Source organism: Centroberyx gerrardi, chromosome 12 (assembly GCF_048128805.1).
Source record: "Centroberyx gerrardi isolate f3 chromosome 12, fCenGer3.hap1.cur.20231027, whole genome shotgun sequence".
NCBI lineage: Eukaryota > Metazoa > Chordata > Actinopteri > Beryciformes > Berycidae > Centroberyx > Centroberyx gerrardi.
Window position 1 is genome coordinate 6,552,901 of NC_136008.1, and position 15,961 is coordinate 6,568,861.

General features: G+C 42.1%; 3 protein-coding genes across 4 annotated transcripts; all 3 read right to left on the reverse strand.

Moving 5' to 3' along the window:
* Positions 1 to 2,564: 2,564 nt before the first annotated feature.
* On the reverse strand, positions 2,565 to 6,933 carry LOC139912705 (vitelline membrane outer layer protein 1 homolog). Its single transcript, XM_078287329.1, has 4 exons — positions 6,254 to 6,933; positions 4,847 to 4,959; positions 3,765 to 4,071; positions 2,565 to 2,645 (listed from the first exon to the last, which is right to left on the reverse strand). The coding sequence occupies exons 1-4, from the start codon at positions 6,470 to 6,472 to the stop codon at positions 2,643 to 2,645; spliced, it is 642 nt and encodes a 213-aa protein (XP_078143455.1). The 5' UTR covers positions 6,473 to 6,933; the 3' UTR covers positions 2,565 to 2,642.
* Positions 6,934 to 7,555: 622 nt separating this feature from the next.
* On the reverse strand, positions 7,556 to 10,175 carry LOC139914774 (HLA class II histocompatibility antigen, DR beta 4 chain-like). Of its 2 annotated transcripts, XM_078287333.1 has the most exons (6): positions 10,110 to 10,175; positions 9,480 to 9,749; positions 8,943 to 9,224; positions 8,261 to 8,372; positions 8,079 to 8,112; positions 7,556 to 7,987 (listed from the first exon to the last, which is right to left on the reverse strand). In XM_078287333.1, exons 1-5 carry the CDS (start codon positions 10,171 to 10,173, stop codon positions 8,085 to 8,087), a joined length of 756 nt encoding a protein of 251 aa, XP_078143459.1. In that variant the 5' UTR covers positions 10,174 to 10,175; the 3' UTR covers positions 7,556 to 7,987; positions 8,079 to 8,084. The 2 variants fall into 2 exon arrangements, with proteins under 2 accessions (XP_078143459.1, XP_078143458.1); XM_078287332.1 differs by having other exon boundaries at positions 7,556 to 8,112.
* Positions 10,176 to 11,126: 951 nt separating this feature from the next.
* Positions 11,127 to 15,636, reverse strand: LOC139914777 (H-2 class II histocompatibility antigen, A-U alpha chain-like). Its single transcript, XM_071903178.2, has 4 exons — positions 15,501 to 15,636; positions 14,591 to 14,848; positions 12,523 to 12,807; positions 11,127 to 11,845 (listed from the first exon to the last, which is right to left on the reverse strand). The coding sequence occupies exons 1-4, from the start codon at positions 15,556 to 15,558 to the stop codon at positions 11,724 to 11,726; spliced, it is 723 nt and encodes a 240-aa protein (XP_071759279.1). The 5' UTR covers positions 15,559 to 15,636; the 3' UTR covers positions 11,127 to 11,723.
* Positions 15,637 to 15,961: the final 325 nt, after the last annotated feature.

Here is a 15,961-nt window from a genome sequence, read left to right on the forward strand (position 1 = left end):
GGCTGCCATCTTGAATGTTGAGTATCTTTGATCATCTGCTATTGTCACTTGCATAGCAGTGTTTGCTATCAAGGAAGAAAAAAGTATTCTTTATCTTTGCTATCCTGAGTAATGTCCACATTCCTATTGTTCATGACATCTGTACAATTTGTATATTATAAAATGATTTATATTTAATGTGTACATGTGTCCTTGCTTCTTTGTGGGGGGGTTTTTTCAAAGAGAACAGAACAAAAAGTTACCGTCTCTGTTGGGGCGATTGCTGTTAAAAGTACTTTACATGTTCGAGTACAAAGCTTGTTCACAAATTACGCTTCCACTCTACATTTGACTCGGACGCATAACTCCCAGAACCTTGAAAATCTGTTTAAATCAGTAGGTACAATGGTTGGCCCTCATCAAGTGCTCCAACATTATATGCTCTATGACATTAACCTGCGAGAAAGAAAATGCTCAGGGATGTTTTGTTCCGGCTCTGTGTGAAGGACTTTTCATTTTGCCCTTGGAGAAAAAAACATCAAGTAATTGAAAGAGGAAATGACAAGTTCAGTCCTTCGACCGCAGCAAAAGAGCCCTCTATAAGCTTGAGCAGTGCAGCGGGGAACGCTGATACACAGACCCAAATTGTTATTTTCTCTGAGAGAATACGGGGTTTCAAAACCCTCTGACTCATTTTTTTAAAAATCTGCTCCATCTGGTTATTACCTTCATTACCATGGAAACCTTAGAATAGATCAACTTTATAGTTATTACATCCCTACGTCAAAACAATACCATTCAGACCCAAAACTGTCCCTCATGCCTCCATATTTCACATAAAAACCCAAGGCCGGCACCCATGATAATAACCCTACGGTGTTTATGAAAAGAACTATATTTACAGTTGAGTCAACACAGTCGGCGCAATCTATAAGTCATGAGCTGGGAGCCCAGGGGAGCGTAAGGTCATTAAAGGGAGAGCTTTGCCTTCAACCAAAACCACACCACATCCATTCTGCGAGCTACAGGAGGCGTTAATAGCTGTTGGAGCAGAGTGGGGACCGATGGTGAGCCACTAAGCTGGTCAGAAATCCACATTTCTGCCTGCGGTCTGGATATTAAACTTATGACCCGGGGCGCTACAGCTCCTGAGGTTCCAGCCTGGGGTTTTACCGGTACGACCTGTAGGTAATGGCACAAAACCTGCTGAGGGCAGCGCATTTTGAATAATGAAGTTCCTTTGTGGATTAAAAATGTTGTTTTCATCATTGCTGTACAGTATGCCGTAACAGTGTTGTGTGTTGCGGGCTGAGGCTGGTTGAACACAGCTATTAGGCGTACGTGCCCAAAAGGCTTCTGATGTGTGGAGGTGCTTTGCTATGCCAGGTGTTGTATGTTGCTGAATTGATCCACAATTCATCGCGCTCGTAAACCCGTCTATGATGCTCACATTGGCTGTGTCATGTCATAAAAGTTATTGTTTCTGCTGAGGTGAAGGATGCAGCCACTCTTGACACGGCACTGCCATCTAGTGACTTTCCCAGGCTTCATGCTTTCAAAGCCAGACAGACCCGTGTGACTGTGTGATATGCAGCACTGCTATTGTTTCTGCTGGTGATGAGGAGGATATTGTTTCTGCTGGTGATGAGGAGGATATTTCACATTATTCTGCACATTTTCCTCTTGCCCTGAAACGAGCTCACTCCTTACAGAGCCATTTCTCTCATTAAACAGCGGCCTGCTGATATTACCATATCCATTTTTCCAAGCAGACCAACAAGTGCACTTCAGCAGCTCAACTCCAATAAGTATACTTTGAACTTAGATATGAGGTCAGCACACGTCCATTCATTACCATAACAGAGAGGCACTCTGTAGCTCCGAGTTAAAGACTGTAATCACTGTGCCTTGACTTGCAGTATCTTCTGAAAACCATTACTGCAACGTTTGATAACGTCTCCAAGTCCCCCCCCCCCCCCCCCCCCCCCGCCCCCAACCCCCAACCCCCACCCCCCACCCCCCCTCTCCCTACATATACTCTGTGTTAGCAGATTAACTGCTCACCGATTAATTAACACAATTACCTCTGTGTGTGCCAATCGGTGCCTTATCAACCTTCGTCAGGCCTTAAACTGTAAATTAATTAATACCCCCTCTCTTGTCATTTCTTAATTACCTTGGTTCCAGCAGGAAGGGAAACGCCTGTGTCAGCGGCTCCGTTTTGCGCTCACGTTTATTATGACTTTGCTGCGAGCTTATTGGTTCATTAGACAAGATGTGAAAACATGCTGCTCTCACGCTGATGAGAGGTGAGGAGAGATGACATGATCTAAAAAGTGGCTCTTCAGATGAGTGTTTGATTTGAAGTGGCACTCCTTAATCTTTTTTTGTTGATGTTGATGGTGTAGGTGACCCTCAAATGTGTTTTGAGAGCTGGTTGTTTTAACTGTTATAAACTGTTGTTAACTCTGATCTCAATATCTACTTACCTTTTTTTACAGGCAGGAACTGACAAAACATTAAACTGCACAACCAGACTTTCAGGTTGTGGAAAAACATTATGGAGACAGTAACAAGCAAATGAACGCTTTATTTTATGCCTTTAAGTTGACAGACAGGGTCAGGTTTGGCCGATGTTCATCCCAATGAAGCGCCTCAGCTGATCACTGACAATGAAAACACAAAACATGCATTCATAAAGGGCAAACATGAATGGCTCTCACAGAAATGTAATTATTGTTACATTTGGCATTTGAATCATTTCATATTCTCAACCTTTCTGTAGCCTCAAATATAAAAAAGCAGCCTCATACCACACTTACAGCTATTATCACAGTCACCCAAACAAACTTAGCTTCAAATGTTAAACGAATGCCCCAAACAGCACCTCCCTGTATTATCAGATACAGTATGGCCTCCATTATTTTTTTTAAAGGAGAAGTGGGTAGTCCACTCACCTTTGGCATTTTCATTCTATATTCAGACAGTGGGGAAATAAATACAGAGTAGCGGGGGACAAAGGAGAGAAAACCGCCTGGGATTTGATTGCTAGGCCAATGGAGGCACATTGTGCTTCCAGAGAAAGGGACTTAGGGTGCGATCACACCTTGTTTTCTGTCTGAACCGTAGTGGAAAAGTTTGCAGTACTTTGTTGCATTTTTGTGTTTGTTTCGTTTAGGTTCCCACTTCCCCACAGCCATGGTTTGCTTGGGAACCATGGCTGTCACGAAAAAGTCACATGGACTCACAAGTAGATGGTTTATTGCAGTTTTGGTAACTTGTCATCCTGCCAGGTTAGAGATTTGGCTGGCAGGAGGAGTCAAAACAAATCTGATTCCAGTCCCCAGTCCCTTTAGCTAAGCATGATGGACTTGTTGTTCATACCAGTTAAGAACACATGAAGAAATAGCTGAATATGAGCATCAGTCAAGACCAAGGCTTTCCAAGCATGAGTAACTGCTGGAAATGTCAACATCCATTTTCTGATACACATAAAACCTTGCATTTTTGGGGTTGTTTCCTTTCCATATAACAAACCACACCGCAGTTCTCTTATAAGAGGAGCAAGACCTGGATTTTCAGGTGTCTCAGTGCAGGTTGGAGATTTTGGTGGCGGTAACCCAAACATTTTCAGTCTTGGTGCGGTTTAGTGCCACCCGAGTCCAAAAGGCATCGTTCTCACCTGCCCAAACGAACCAAACTAAAGGAGTAAATGCTCTAGAGTCCAAATAAAGTGCTTCAAACATGCTTGGTGTGAGCGTTCACTTAACCACTCAACTACTCACCTGCTGAGCCTTGGCGCAGCAATAGAAGCGCACGTCATTGAGGCTGGAGTCGTCCAGGCCGGACTGGTACTCCTCCATCTTGGTCTCGATGCCGCAGATTCCTCCCTCGCCGCACTCCTGGCTCCAGTGGCCGTACTCGCCCCAGTCGGTGCCGGGCCCCTCCAGGGTCGGGTTGCTGCTGCAGCGGAACTTGATGTTGTTGGCGGCCGTGTCGTCACCGAACAGACCCTGATGAGGCTCCACGCGAAGCTGGAAGGAGGTGAGCACGCCGCTGGGACAGTACTGAGGCTGGGACCAATCACCATAGCTGGACAGGAGAGGGGGGAGGAGGGAGACAGGGGAGAGAAAAAAAAAGCGATCCAAGATGTGGGTTGGAAACATTGGAGAGAAGTCAAGAAGTTTCAACATCTGAACACCTAATTTGCAATCTTGGCAGAAACAGCGCTTTCATTTCCCCTCTAAACACGATGGGAAACTGCCAGTCTCCTGCTCCCTGCTGCTTTCAAAGTATCTATTTTATTTATTTAATCCTTATTTAACCTTTATATAGCCAGGTTAGTCCCACTGAGATCAAGGAGCTCTTTTACAAGGCGGATTTAGCCAAAGCAACAACAAACAACAGCATATTTAGTCACAGACAGAACAACAATAAAAACATTTCATCATAAGTGATACACAAGCTGACAGAAAGCGAAGGAAAGTGTAGTGGTACTCCTATCTTCTATCCTCCAACACTGAATTTGCATTTTGCTATATATTGGGTCTCTCAAAATAATTTCATTGTATTCTTAACAAGGGCATAGAGAACCCAATTTTTTTTGAGGATGCAAAAAATTCACACAAATCAATAGAAAACGTAGATAAAACTATGAAAGAGACTTGCCTATTTGACAATAGCTGCGTTATCAAATGAAACGATCTTGTGGAAGGAACCAACAACATGGGGAAGCGGCACGGGGGTTTATTGAATCTGATCTTAGAACCACCATTCAAGAAACACAAGGTTTATTTATATCTGAGAGATGTTAGATATCAAATATCTTTGACTGGGCGTGACACTGGGTTTTATCTTTTCTACTCACTAGCCGGTGTGGGACTCGATGGAGTACAGGAAGCTTCGGTCCCCATCTTTGGCGCAGATGAGGCGGATCCCGTTCAGCGCGGTGTCGTCCAGGGCGTACTGGTTAGGCTCCACCTGAGGAACCAGAGGAGCCGGTCAGCGTGCACAGAACCAACTGTCAAATCAAACTTTTGCTCTCTTTCCTGGTTGCACAACTGTTGTATTTGGTGTGAAAATCCAGACCTGGGACAAAGACAAATTCTTTTTATGGTTTGTTTTAGTCTATGCAGGTGCCAGATGTATGGGTTAGTACCTGACAGCACAAGAAAGGGTCACACTTTATTTGGATAGTCCAACGTTGATACTCAGCCGTATCAAGTGACTATAATGTGTGACTAAAAATATACTGAGTTTCAGGTGGTAGAGATGCAGCAAATAGGTTAGTGACACTTTGTTGAACATCTACTTTTTGTCACCTGATAGTTAGGGTTAGGGTTAGTGTCAACAATGGACTATCCAAATAAAGAAACCTTTGACAAGAAGATCACTTTGAATTACACAGAATGCTATCCAGGGGTAATGCTGGGATGTTTTGGTCCTCATACAAGATGGACAACTGGACAGATAAGAACACTGCACACACACACACACACACACACACACACACACACACACACTTCCTCAATTCATGACCACCTGCCCCCCCTCTAGCTGCACCCCTGTTGCCAATACTCACCAACGATTTCACTTCTTGATATCTTCTATAATCGAGAAGCATTGACTGATCCAAGCATTATATTGTGCCTTGGCTCCAAAAACCTTAAAGGGGCACTATTATAGGAATTCAAATTTCCCTCTATTTATACACACATATGATCAAAGATGTTTAGTGTAGATATTATTAAAATGTGATTTGTTTGACAGATTAAATTTAAAGCTATTGCATTGTGGACTCACTCCGGTCAACGCATCATAACTGGACTTTGTCCTGATTGGCTCCCCTCTCCAAAAAATTTATAAAATCCTTCCAATGATGGAAGTTTGCAGCATTTGAACTCCCCACCCCCACTCCCCCTCAGCAGGTTTACCACATTTGAATTGGAGGACCTGATATCGTCAGCCAATCAGAGTTCAGTATTGTGAGAACTTTGTCTTCAAGTTCATTCAATAAATAACCTTTTGACTAAACTACATTTATTTACAAAACATCATTATTACAAACATTATTCTCATCCTGGGCCATAGTACATTTGAAAACAAAATCATTAAAACTGATATGTCACCTTTAAAACAATTACATAAGCTGGTCTTAAGCAAGCAGCAGGTGGGTTCATAGCGGTGTAATCAAAATCCTTAAAAGCTTGAATAATAATAATAACATTAACATTAACAGAATATTTAAAATACATGAATGAGTCTGTATCTTTACCCTAACACTGAAGCCAACAGCAAAGAACGTGTCCGGACACATCTCAGGCCAGGTCCAGTTTCCAAACTGCTCTCCGTTGGTCACACCGAGCACAGAAGAGTAAGGTCTGCTGTTGAACGCCATGCCAGCACGCTGCAGATGGGGCTTCTTTTCACATAACGCGGGGGAAAACACAGCCAGCGTGGCCAGAACGGTAAAGGTGTAAAACAGACCCGCCATGTTGAGAGCAGTGAGTCAGTCTCTCTCTCTGAAAGGCCTGCTGAGAAGTGATGGGGTACAGAGGAAAAGCTCTTATAGCTCCAAAACTGCTCATATCAGAATTAATCATTTACGGAGTCGATGAGTGGCATGGGAAGAAACAGCTGTTGTTGGACCGAGGAGGAGGGGAGTTTCTCACTGGAACGCAAAGGCATTGGGTCTGGTTTACTGCCATCAGTTTGTGCGTCTATTTCGTTTGTATTTACATATTCAGCATTCAGCTCACACTCTTCCAGAACAACCTGCAGAGAGTCTAAGCTTTAACTGAGCTTTAACTTCTAAATCGCCAAAGAGTAAAGAGTGGATGGGTCAGTGTTACTGTACAAATACTGTATAATCCACACAATATGGTTCAGCAGCAAAATAAGCCTAAACTTCACCATTATGAAGTTTCTCAATCGACGTAGCAAAGATCCTGGTTTTCCTCCAATATTCAGGTATGATAGAGAAATGCTGGGCGAGTAAATACGAGATAAGGAGAAAAGGTGGAAAGGGGTTTGTTTTTTCTTGTCTGAATACCCTCAAACATCAAACCTTATCACTGTTGTCAGATGAAAACTGAGAAAGTCAATTTTTCATGAAGAAAAACAACCTCATCTGACATTTTGGAAAATTATTCAGTGGGTTATCATGGGTCCCAGGGCCTTGAATCTTACCTCATAAAACTCATTAATCTTGGAGTTAATAGTTCTTACATTTTCAGACAGTAGTGTTATGTAGACAATATTTGTATCCTACATACACAAATGTAATGTTTAATACATGTGTCACAGACACGCATTCATATACATGTATTTTCACATTGCAATAGACTTATAAAGATGATTTGAAGAGTTCTGCGTCAAAGTGAGTAATCCACCTTTGAAAAAAAATGACAACTACTCTCACAAAATGACTCACAGCACGTAATTAAAGGATACTAGGTCACTTAAGTCCTTGGTTGACAAAACATTTTTACAGACTGGATGACTTTTATTTAAGAGATATTGAATGATACATTTTAGGCAAAGATTCTGTTTTGAAATAAAACTAATATATGGATCCAACATGCATGTGATATTTAATGTAAAGGTGTCTCACACATGCATTTTCATACTGTAGGATGAGGAGTTTTATTCCAAGGTGAGATAGCTACCGAATGAAAATTAAGCTAGAGAAAATTATTCATAGCACAAATTAGGACAAATGATGGTGCTTTTTGAAGGAGAGTAGGTCAGCCGAGTCCTTGGTTGACAAAAATGATAAAGGAGAGCTGTGGAATGTCAGGAGGCTGGTTCCATAATAAAACGAGCAGCATGTTGCCTTCCCACGGTGCTGTTTATCTCCTCCCATGGCAGGTCACGCAGGGCTGACAGCATATTGAGAGGCGGCAGGCAGGCGGAGCACTTCTGTTTCTGTGGGCTGGAGGCTTTTTGAGGACAGAGAGAGGTGGAGACGTGCTGCTCTGTAGAACGACGAGGCTGTCACCCGCTTTACCTGCTGATGACAACATAATCCCACTTAGAGACATTTACAGTGCCTTCTTTTAAATGGAAACCAATCATTCAGAAAGATGACATGGGGATACCTGTCCTTATCTGCTTAATGGACTGAAGTCAGACCTGAAACATGACAAGAAAATGTGATTTTTATTTTCTCCATGCTTAGCAAATACAGCCGGTGCTCTGTCACAATCTCTCACAAAACAATTGAATTGCACAAAAAATAAAAGTGAAAGGTTTCGTAATATTGACATTGACGTCAACACACCTCTTTTTCCACCAATAGTAAACTGCTCCGCCAGCAGCTGTGGCAAAGCCAATGCAAAAGGAGCTGATCCCTACTGCCCTCTTCAGCACCTTGGCCTCCAGGGCTGAAGTATCTGAGGAAGATAAATAAGATGACAGCATCAGCCTAATGTGGTCACAGGTCCTGGATCAGCAGATTTATATATTTGAAGCTGAAGAAATATGGGTCCTTATCCTGCTGCCCTCTTTCTTTACCCATACTTAATTTCTTAACCAATATCTTTTTTAGGTCAGGAAATCATGCTGTAAGTTGACGTCGAGATGCAGGGACAGTCAGTGCCGTCTTTGAAACCCAATCATAGGTACATTGGCCTACTTGTTAATTTTATTTTGCAAGGATACACACTTGTGTTTGCCCTAAGTAGAGCATGTCAATGTCTAGCAACTTTCCCTTCCGCTCTGGAGGATTAAGTAGGTCCTGCTTTGCACACCTGGGTATTGACGGTGACAGGTGCTGAGGAGAGGATGAGGCAGCCTACCAAATGTGCAAAGAAACTCCAGCAAACTGCTTAACTTTGAGTTAAAACATTTTGTTGAGGAAAAAAAACAACACGCAACGTTTTCGGTCCTGTAATTGTCTTCAGGTATCACACCTACATCTAAATTCTAAGCAAGAGACAGTATTCGAGCCTTTGCTTCCTTACCCCAGTCCACCTCCAAGGCTTCCCGCAGGCTGCTGTGCTCCACCCTGCAGCTCACCCTCTGCCCTCTCTCGGGTGTCAGCTCCAGGTAGGAGTGCAGCTGGAAGCTCCAGTCCCCGTTGGCCAGGACGTCGGTGGATGACACATCGGCGCTGACCTCCACCCCGTCCCGCAGCCAGCTCACCCTCACCTCCTGAGGAAAAAACCCCAGGAGGCTGCACTGCAGCATGGACCGCTCCCCGTAGTCTGCCGGCTTGGTCAGGTGGACCTTGACAATCGGAGGCACTGGAGTGTAGAAATGATAAGTGTGAAAATATACGATTAGAAATGATGACTCAATTCAAGGCAGGCAAAGAGTTATGAGCTGAACAGTTTTCATCAAGTCAAAGTAAAAGAGGGGGGAGACCAAGAAATATCCTTGCACCAATGAACCAAATTAGGCCAATGAACTGTCACTGTGACGAGTGTAATATCTTGCTTCACACCTGCTTTGGCTTTCTCATGAGTTGCAGTCTGGGAGGCAGCAGAGGTGAAACGTACCTTTTCTATCCAGCGTGCTCCTCCTGAAGTATCTGGCACTGTATCTGCAAAGAGTCTCCACTTCAGCTTTTCTTGCGGCCATTTTCCACGCCTGACTATTGTAATGGGCCGCATTGATCATGCCATACTCCCCGAAGCCGACGTACTTCCCGACCCTGGAGTCATATATGTTGTTGAGCTTCTGGTTGAACACATTTTTCACCAGGTAGACAACATCCGTGATGTTGTCGTCATACTCACAGTCAGCAATGAGCTGATCGACGTACCCACCTGGAACAGTGAGGCACTTATTGAGCACAGATGTAACCATTGCAGAAGCGTCACTTTTTCCAGCGTGCCTTCTGAACAGACGCTGCACTTGTGCTCCATTTCCAAGAGGAAGTATTTGGAGAAAAAAATCAAGCTTTGTTCTCTTTTCAGCTGCTAACGAGTTGGTTGAGAGACAGAGTTTTGATTTACAACATACTGCTTTGATTCCGACTTTATATTTACTTTATGTACACAATACTCTCAGCGAAAACTAAAGTATGACTAACCAATTTGACACATCACAAATTGAATTATTCATTATCAAACAATTATAAATAGAACAATAAATTGAAAACATAAACTTAGACAACATAGACTTACCTGCTGGTGATGTACAGAGTAGAAGAGCAGAGACTGAGAGTTTGTAGAGGAAACAAAGGTCCATCATGTCCTAAATAATGGGAACCTTAAACTACAATATGGAGTCCACCGCTTGCTGCATGCAGCAGCCTGCAGATGGACTTGCTCATTCAAGCTCCTTTCTGGTTTGGACGGCTCACCAATCCTGTCACCCAGCCAGCAGTTTCTATCAGGAAGTGCAGACAGGACGGCTTGTTTTTAACTAGTAATAATTTTAGATTTCATTCCATACTGCAAATTGCTTGTTCACATGTTGAATATGTTTCCATTTCGCAAACCCGCAAAACTGAATCTTACTTGCTGTTATACTAAATGAGAAATTTATGGAAGTGCCGTACTCAGATACACAGGTTTTTCAGGTTTTACAATAGCTGAGGTTTTGTTTTCATCTCTTAAATAATTTAATAGACGACATCAGCATCACATGGTACAGAAGTATGTATATGAGCAAAACAGAAATGTGGTCAATCTAGTTTTGATTGATGATTTGGGAACTCCTCTTCTCATGCCGGCTCTCAACACACAGTAATCCAATCTGTTATTTCACTTGTTTCTTTCTACTCTGACTTAGTTTTTACAATAGTCCCCCCCCACACACACACTTCTTTATCTATAACTCGTGCCCATTTTCAAACTGAAACTTAACACACATATTTCCTCAGTCCAAGGTATGACTTATCTCTGTAACACTGACTTTATACTGTTTTTGCAAACCCAAAGCTGTAATATTTTCAGCGTTTGAGATCTCAGATTTACCCCTCAGAAGCTTCACACGCTTGCATATTAAACTGCGGCAGCTATCTCATCCATCACTGTGAAAATAATTTGATTCAAGCCTGAGCCAAATAAATCTGAGAGAGAACTGAAGCAGATTGGAGCGTAGCCATTTCATGCCAGCATTAAAAGACAAAGAAGCAAACATGATGAGCATTATTTACTGATCGTTCACGTCATGCAGGAGCTGCAGGAGCTGCAGGAGCAGCGATCTGGCCAACAGCTAAGCCAGGAAGTGATAATTGATGGCAGACTGTGTGAATGTGCCAGTGGTTACAGCTGTTTATTATTCATGAAGGGTTAATAAACACAAAGAACAATGGAATGGAATTGTTGTTTCTTTGTAACATGTTCTGCAGATGCTTTGTTCTGTTTGACATAAAGTACAATATACAGCAGCAGAGCAACTTTTAACTTCCTTTTATGTGCTTTATTTTGTTATGTGCACAAACACAATGGGTAAAAAAACGATTTCTATGCTAGAATATGGCAAAACATGAAGGATAAAGCCTAGCCTTGCATTTTCTTCTCTGTAATGAGAAACATAAATAAAGATAAGCACTGCTTATCTACTGTAAAATGCAAGTAAATGTGCTGACGTTTCTCGTTGCTCAGGTTTAGGTTTCGTTTATTTGCACAAATGATAAAAATACAAGAAATACAAACTGTGCAATAAAGAGAACTCCGATGGGGCTTATAAACACATCTCACCCCCACGAGGAAAACAGAAGAGAAGATGTGAAGATGATGACACAATTTACATCACAGCTCCAGTGTTCTTCTTCATGGTTTTCACACTCGTTAGGATCTGTTGGCTTTCCTGATGAACCAGACTCCTATGGCAACTCCCATCACTCCCAGGACCACACCACACACACACACTGCTGTCTCCACTACCTGGTGGTCTGTGTGGACTTCAACCTCTGTGGACACACACACACACACACACACACACATACACACACACATAGATAACATAAGGGTTACCGCTAGGGTTTGACCAATAGGGGTTACTGCTACCGATATTTTTTGTACTGAAGCTGCTGATTGCCAATATTTTGTGCTGATAATCAATATCTTAAATTTTGACCAAAAGATTAAATGTTGAGTGTTTCCCAAGAATTTTGAAAATCCATGGAAAATCCTCTGTAACAGCATCATGCGACACTAAAACTCTCCACTGAAATCAATACTAAAGAAATTATTTTAGGTAGAGGGAACTCTGGAATGCATTACTGCCTTTACATGAAAATATAATTTACAAAAACATTACTGAACAATGATAAAATGAAATGTGCAAAGAAAAAAAACTATCATTGCAGGTTTTTAAGTAGCATGTGGTCAGGAAGGAACCTCTATCAAATCAGCAGTGGACAGCACTGAGTGGCTGCTATCTGATATTAATAAAAGCCCAATATCGGCCTGATCTATATCTCTCTTATCCTGTTTTCTACATATCTCAGGCATATTTTACCCCTTATTCTCCTGTGTCACACCAAAAAAAAAAACATCCTTTTTTTATCCTTTTTACCCAAGCAAGTTGACTAACCCACATGCATCGACCCGGTCACAACTGGGAGTCCTACCAGGCGTCACTCACCCCAGAACCTGGTGAAGGGCTCCTGCAGGCTGACGTGGCCCACGCTGCAGGAGTAGATGTCGCCCTCCTGCGGCGTGAAGCTCAGGTAGGAGAAGATGCGGAAGCTGAAGTCCTTGTTGGAGTAGTACTGGGTCTGGCTGACGTCGTCCGGCTCCACCAGCTGCCCGTTCCTGGCCCAGGTGATGTCTACCGGCGTGGGATGGAAGTCGCTGACACAGCAGATGAGGGTGTTGAGGACGCCCAGCTCCACCTCCTCCTCGGGGTACACCTGGGAGGTCGGCGGTACTGGATGGATGGATGGATGGATGGATGGATGGATGGATGGATGGATGGATGGAGGCATGTTTGACCGACAGACAGATAAATCATTCGTGTTAATTTAAATCTGAGAGAGTAAAAACCAGCACAGTATCAGTGTTTATGTAAGTCCACATCCATCAGAGTTAATGTAACACTTTAACAGTTTTGAACAAGCCGTTCCAGATCCATATCAGCTCTGTGATTGGACAAACAACTCTCCAGTCAACACTTGTCAACTCCAAATAATCCAGAAAAATCAACACAGGACATTTTGCTGTGTAGCATGGATTCGGTCCTTGAAAATCAGTCATGGTGCCAAATCGTGGCTGTAATCAGTCTGAAAGTCATGTACGCAGCAAATTTTCCAGTGTTCACAAGTGTTGATTTTTCAGTGACATTTATTTGGAGTTGACAAGTGTTGGTTGGAGAGTTGCTTGTTGACTCATGGAGCTGATATGGCTCTGAGGCGGCTGTTCAGAACTATCTAAAAGTGTTAAAATAACTGATAGGCGTGGAGTTATATAAACACCGGCGTGGTGTTGATTTTGCTTTGTTACATAGCTAAACCACAGGTAGAATGTCATAGAAACACCCAATATGTGTAATTTTATTATTAATTATCTTATTAATTTCTTTCTCCCCAATGCAAAGCTATAAAATGAGTTGCAGCAGAAGCATTGACCTGGATAAACAATACAAGCATGATAACCACAAAGGTTCGTTGCACCACACAGGAGTGATACCTGTTCTGCTTCTTTTAAGCACGCACCAGGAAGCTCTTCTTCTCATCTTGTCTTTAACAAGATGTTGATCCCATTATGCTATAGTGGTTTTATTAATTTGTTTGTTGGGAATGTTGTTTCTGAATTTTGCTGAGTGGCTCTTAGCGAGCTGCAGGCGCTGATGGAGCCAGCAGTGCAAGTCTTGGCTTTATTATAGCCAACTGTTTGTTGATGTTTGTTTTGTTCCTTTTATTTCACAGCTTCATTTTGTTAAGAAAACTGATGATAATGATGATGATGGTGATGATGACTGTTGTTGTTTTGTCTGCTGTTTGTATTCTCAGGGTCATTTAGGAATGGTTTGTTTTCTTACTGAATTCTTACATGGAATTACACTCCTTCACTATTTCACTACATAGTTTGTAGTGAAAGGTGGTGTTGAGCTGTGTCAGAGGTGGGAAGTAACTAAGTACATTTACTCAAGTACTGTACCTAAGTAAAATTTTGAGGTACTGGCACTTTATTTATATTATACTTATACTTTTACTTTGTACTTTTTATTCCACTACATTCATCTGACGGCTGTAGTTACTAGTTACTTTGCAGAATAAGGTTTTACATGCAAAACATAAGATAAGTTCATAAAATTTGTTGCATTGTTAGAGTTTAAACTCCCCAACAGTATATGGAGTAGTTCGACCGACAACATTAAAATACTTCTTACAGGTTAATGCATCAATAATTTAATACTGTGAAAGGGACCGTTCTTCAGAATGAGTGCTTTTACTTGTGATATTTAAGTACATTTTGCTGCTAATACTTCTATACTTTTACTTAAGTACAATTTTGACAATGGACTTTTACTTTTAATGGAGTATTTCTCCAATATTATGGTATTGCTACTTTTACTTAAGTGAAGGATTTGAGTACTTTTTCCACCACTGAGCTGTGTGAGGTAACACAGGAGAGTGGCACTTACTATATGGTCCAAAACAAATCCATGTAATCAATAGAAAATCACTGTTTCAGACAGTTGAAACTCTCACCGATGGCCTCTGGAGGGTTGTTCTCTCCCTTGATGCAGCGGGGCAGGTTGTACTTGCAGGTACCAATGGACACATAGACCTCAGCAGGCAGTCCAGGGTCGTCGGTCCACTGATCAGCAAACTCTGGCAGCCGCCGCACCGACTCGTAGATGACGGGGTCGACATAGAAGAGCTGGTCGCCATCAAATTCCACATCGTACTGCCCGTCCCCCGTCACGTTCCTCTGGCAGAAGGTCAAAAAGCGAAGCAAGTGTTTGCCTGCAGTTTATTGGAGGGGAGAGAGGGCACTGTCACAGTGTCACATCCTGGTGTTTGCAGTGTACAATAATGAAGTCAAAAAAAAGTAGTCTTTGTAATCAAATCTGGTGTTTATTCTTGAGAAACCTAGACAGTTTGATCTAAACATGTGATCTAAATATGAACAGAGATCTCAACCGATGTGCAAAATTAACACCAGCCACCATCCAAATGCTGGTAAAATGTTGGCTGTGAAAGTTTGTCTACTCCATCAGCCACTTTGGCAGGTAACCAACCACGACTTGGAAGTCCTATTCTATGCTAAAAAAATCTAGTTGGCTGGTAAAATAGTGAAAGTAGCTGGAAACAGTAAAATTTTAGTTTGTACCAACAGACAAAATGTTAGTGCTTTAATATACAGTATAGCAGATCAAAATGGACCTTTTGTGTGAAGTCTTGATTGACAATCTTCTCTATGATAACATGCTGCATCCTCAATGTATTAAACAGACCAGCCTCCATCATCTCAAGGTATTAACATATCTGCTTTTCTTATCACATTTAGGTCTGGTAAAACTTGCAAGACCAAAAACCAAAAACTCTTCATGCCTTTTCTTATCTCTGGGTATAGCAATCATGACAAACATGAATTATGTACTTTTACAGTACTTACTCTGACTGTGTGTTGGCAGACAAATAACCAGCAGCACTAGAAACACATTCATCCTCATTTTGAGGGCTGTTCAGGTCCTCCGGACAGCACTGAGCAGGTTTCATTGCCTGTAGCTCTTTATCGTCCTTCCCAAACATGAACCTGACACCATGGATTCAAATTCTGAAATAACTTCCTCATACCACAAACCAATCAATGCTTGTATTTCAGTGACATCAATGTTTCCACCTAGAAAATGGTCAAGGCCCTAAAGGCTCACCTGTTAACATGACTAACCGCTGCCACCTGCTGTGGAGCTGTGGAACTACATGTGTGACATATCTGGAATAAACTCATCTAAAGTCTGACGTTGTGTTATTTAAAGTGCTGTAAATTAAAAGAAGCAAAAACATTACATAAGTGATAGTTTATTCTGCTGACTCCTTTAACACTCATCAGGCCAACCAAGAAATAAATCAACC

Bases quoted from the DNA above. Each gene is read 5' to 3' on its own strand.
- LOC139914777 (XM_071903178.2), bottom strand. From the start codon at position 15,558: ATGAGGATGAATGTGTTTCTAGTGCTGCTGGTTATTTGTCTGCCAACA. The intron at 12,808-14,590 runs GTGAGAGTTTCA...CCATCCATCCAG, and splicing joins CAACCCTCCAGAGGCCATCG to TACCGCCGACCTCCCAGGTG. The intron at 11,846-12,522 runs GTGAGTGACGCC...GTGTGTCCACAG, and splicing joins GCCCTTCACCAGGTTCTGGG to AGGTTGAAGTCCACACAGAC.
- LOC139914774 (XM_078287333.1), bottom strand. From the start codon at position 10,173: ATGGACCTTTGTTTCCTCTACAAACTCTCAGTCTCTGCTCTTCTACTC. The intron at 9,225-9,479 runs GTACGTTTCACC...TCTACACTCCAG, and splicing joins GAGCACGCTGGATAGAAAAG to TGCCTCCGATTGTCAAGGTC. The intron at 8,113-8,260 runs GTGTGTTGACGT...GTCATGTTTCAG, and splicing joins TACTATTGGTGGAAAAAGAG to GTCTGACTTCAGTCCATTAA.
- LOC139912705 (XM_078287329.1), bottom strand. From the start codon at position 6,472: ATGGCGGGTCTGTTTTACACCTTTACCGTTCTGGCCACGCTGGCTGTG. The intron at 4,960-6,253 runs GTAAAGATACAG...CTGGTTCCTCAG, and splicing joins CTGTTGGCTTCAGTGTTAGG to GTGGAGCCTAACCAGTACGC. The intron at 4,072-4,846 runs GTGAGTAGAAAA...TCTCCTGTCCAG, and splicing joins ATCGAGTCCCACACCGGCTA to CTATGGTGATTGGTCCCAGC.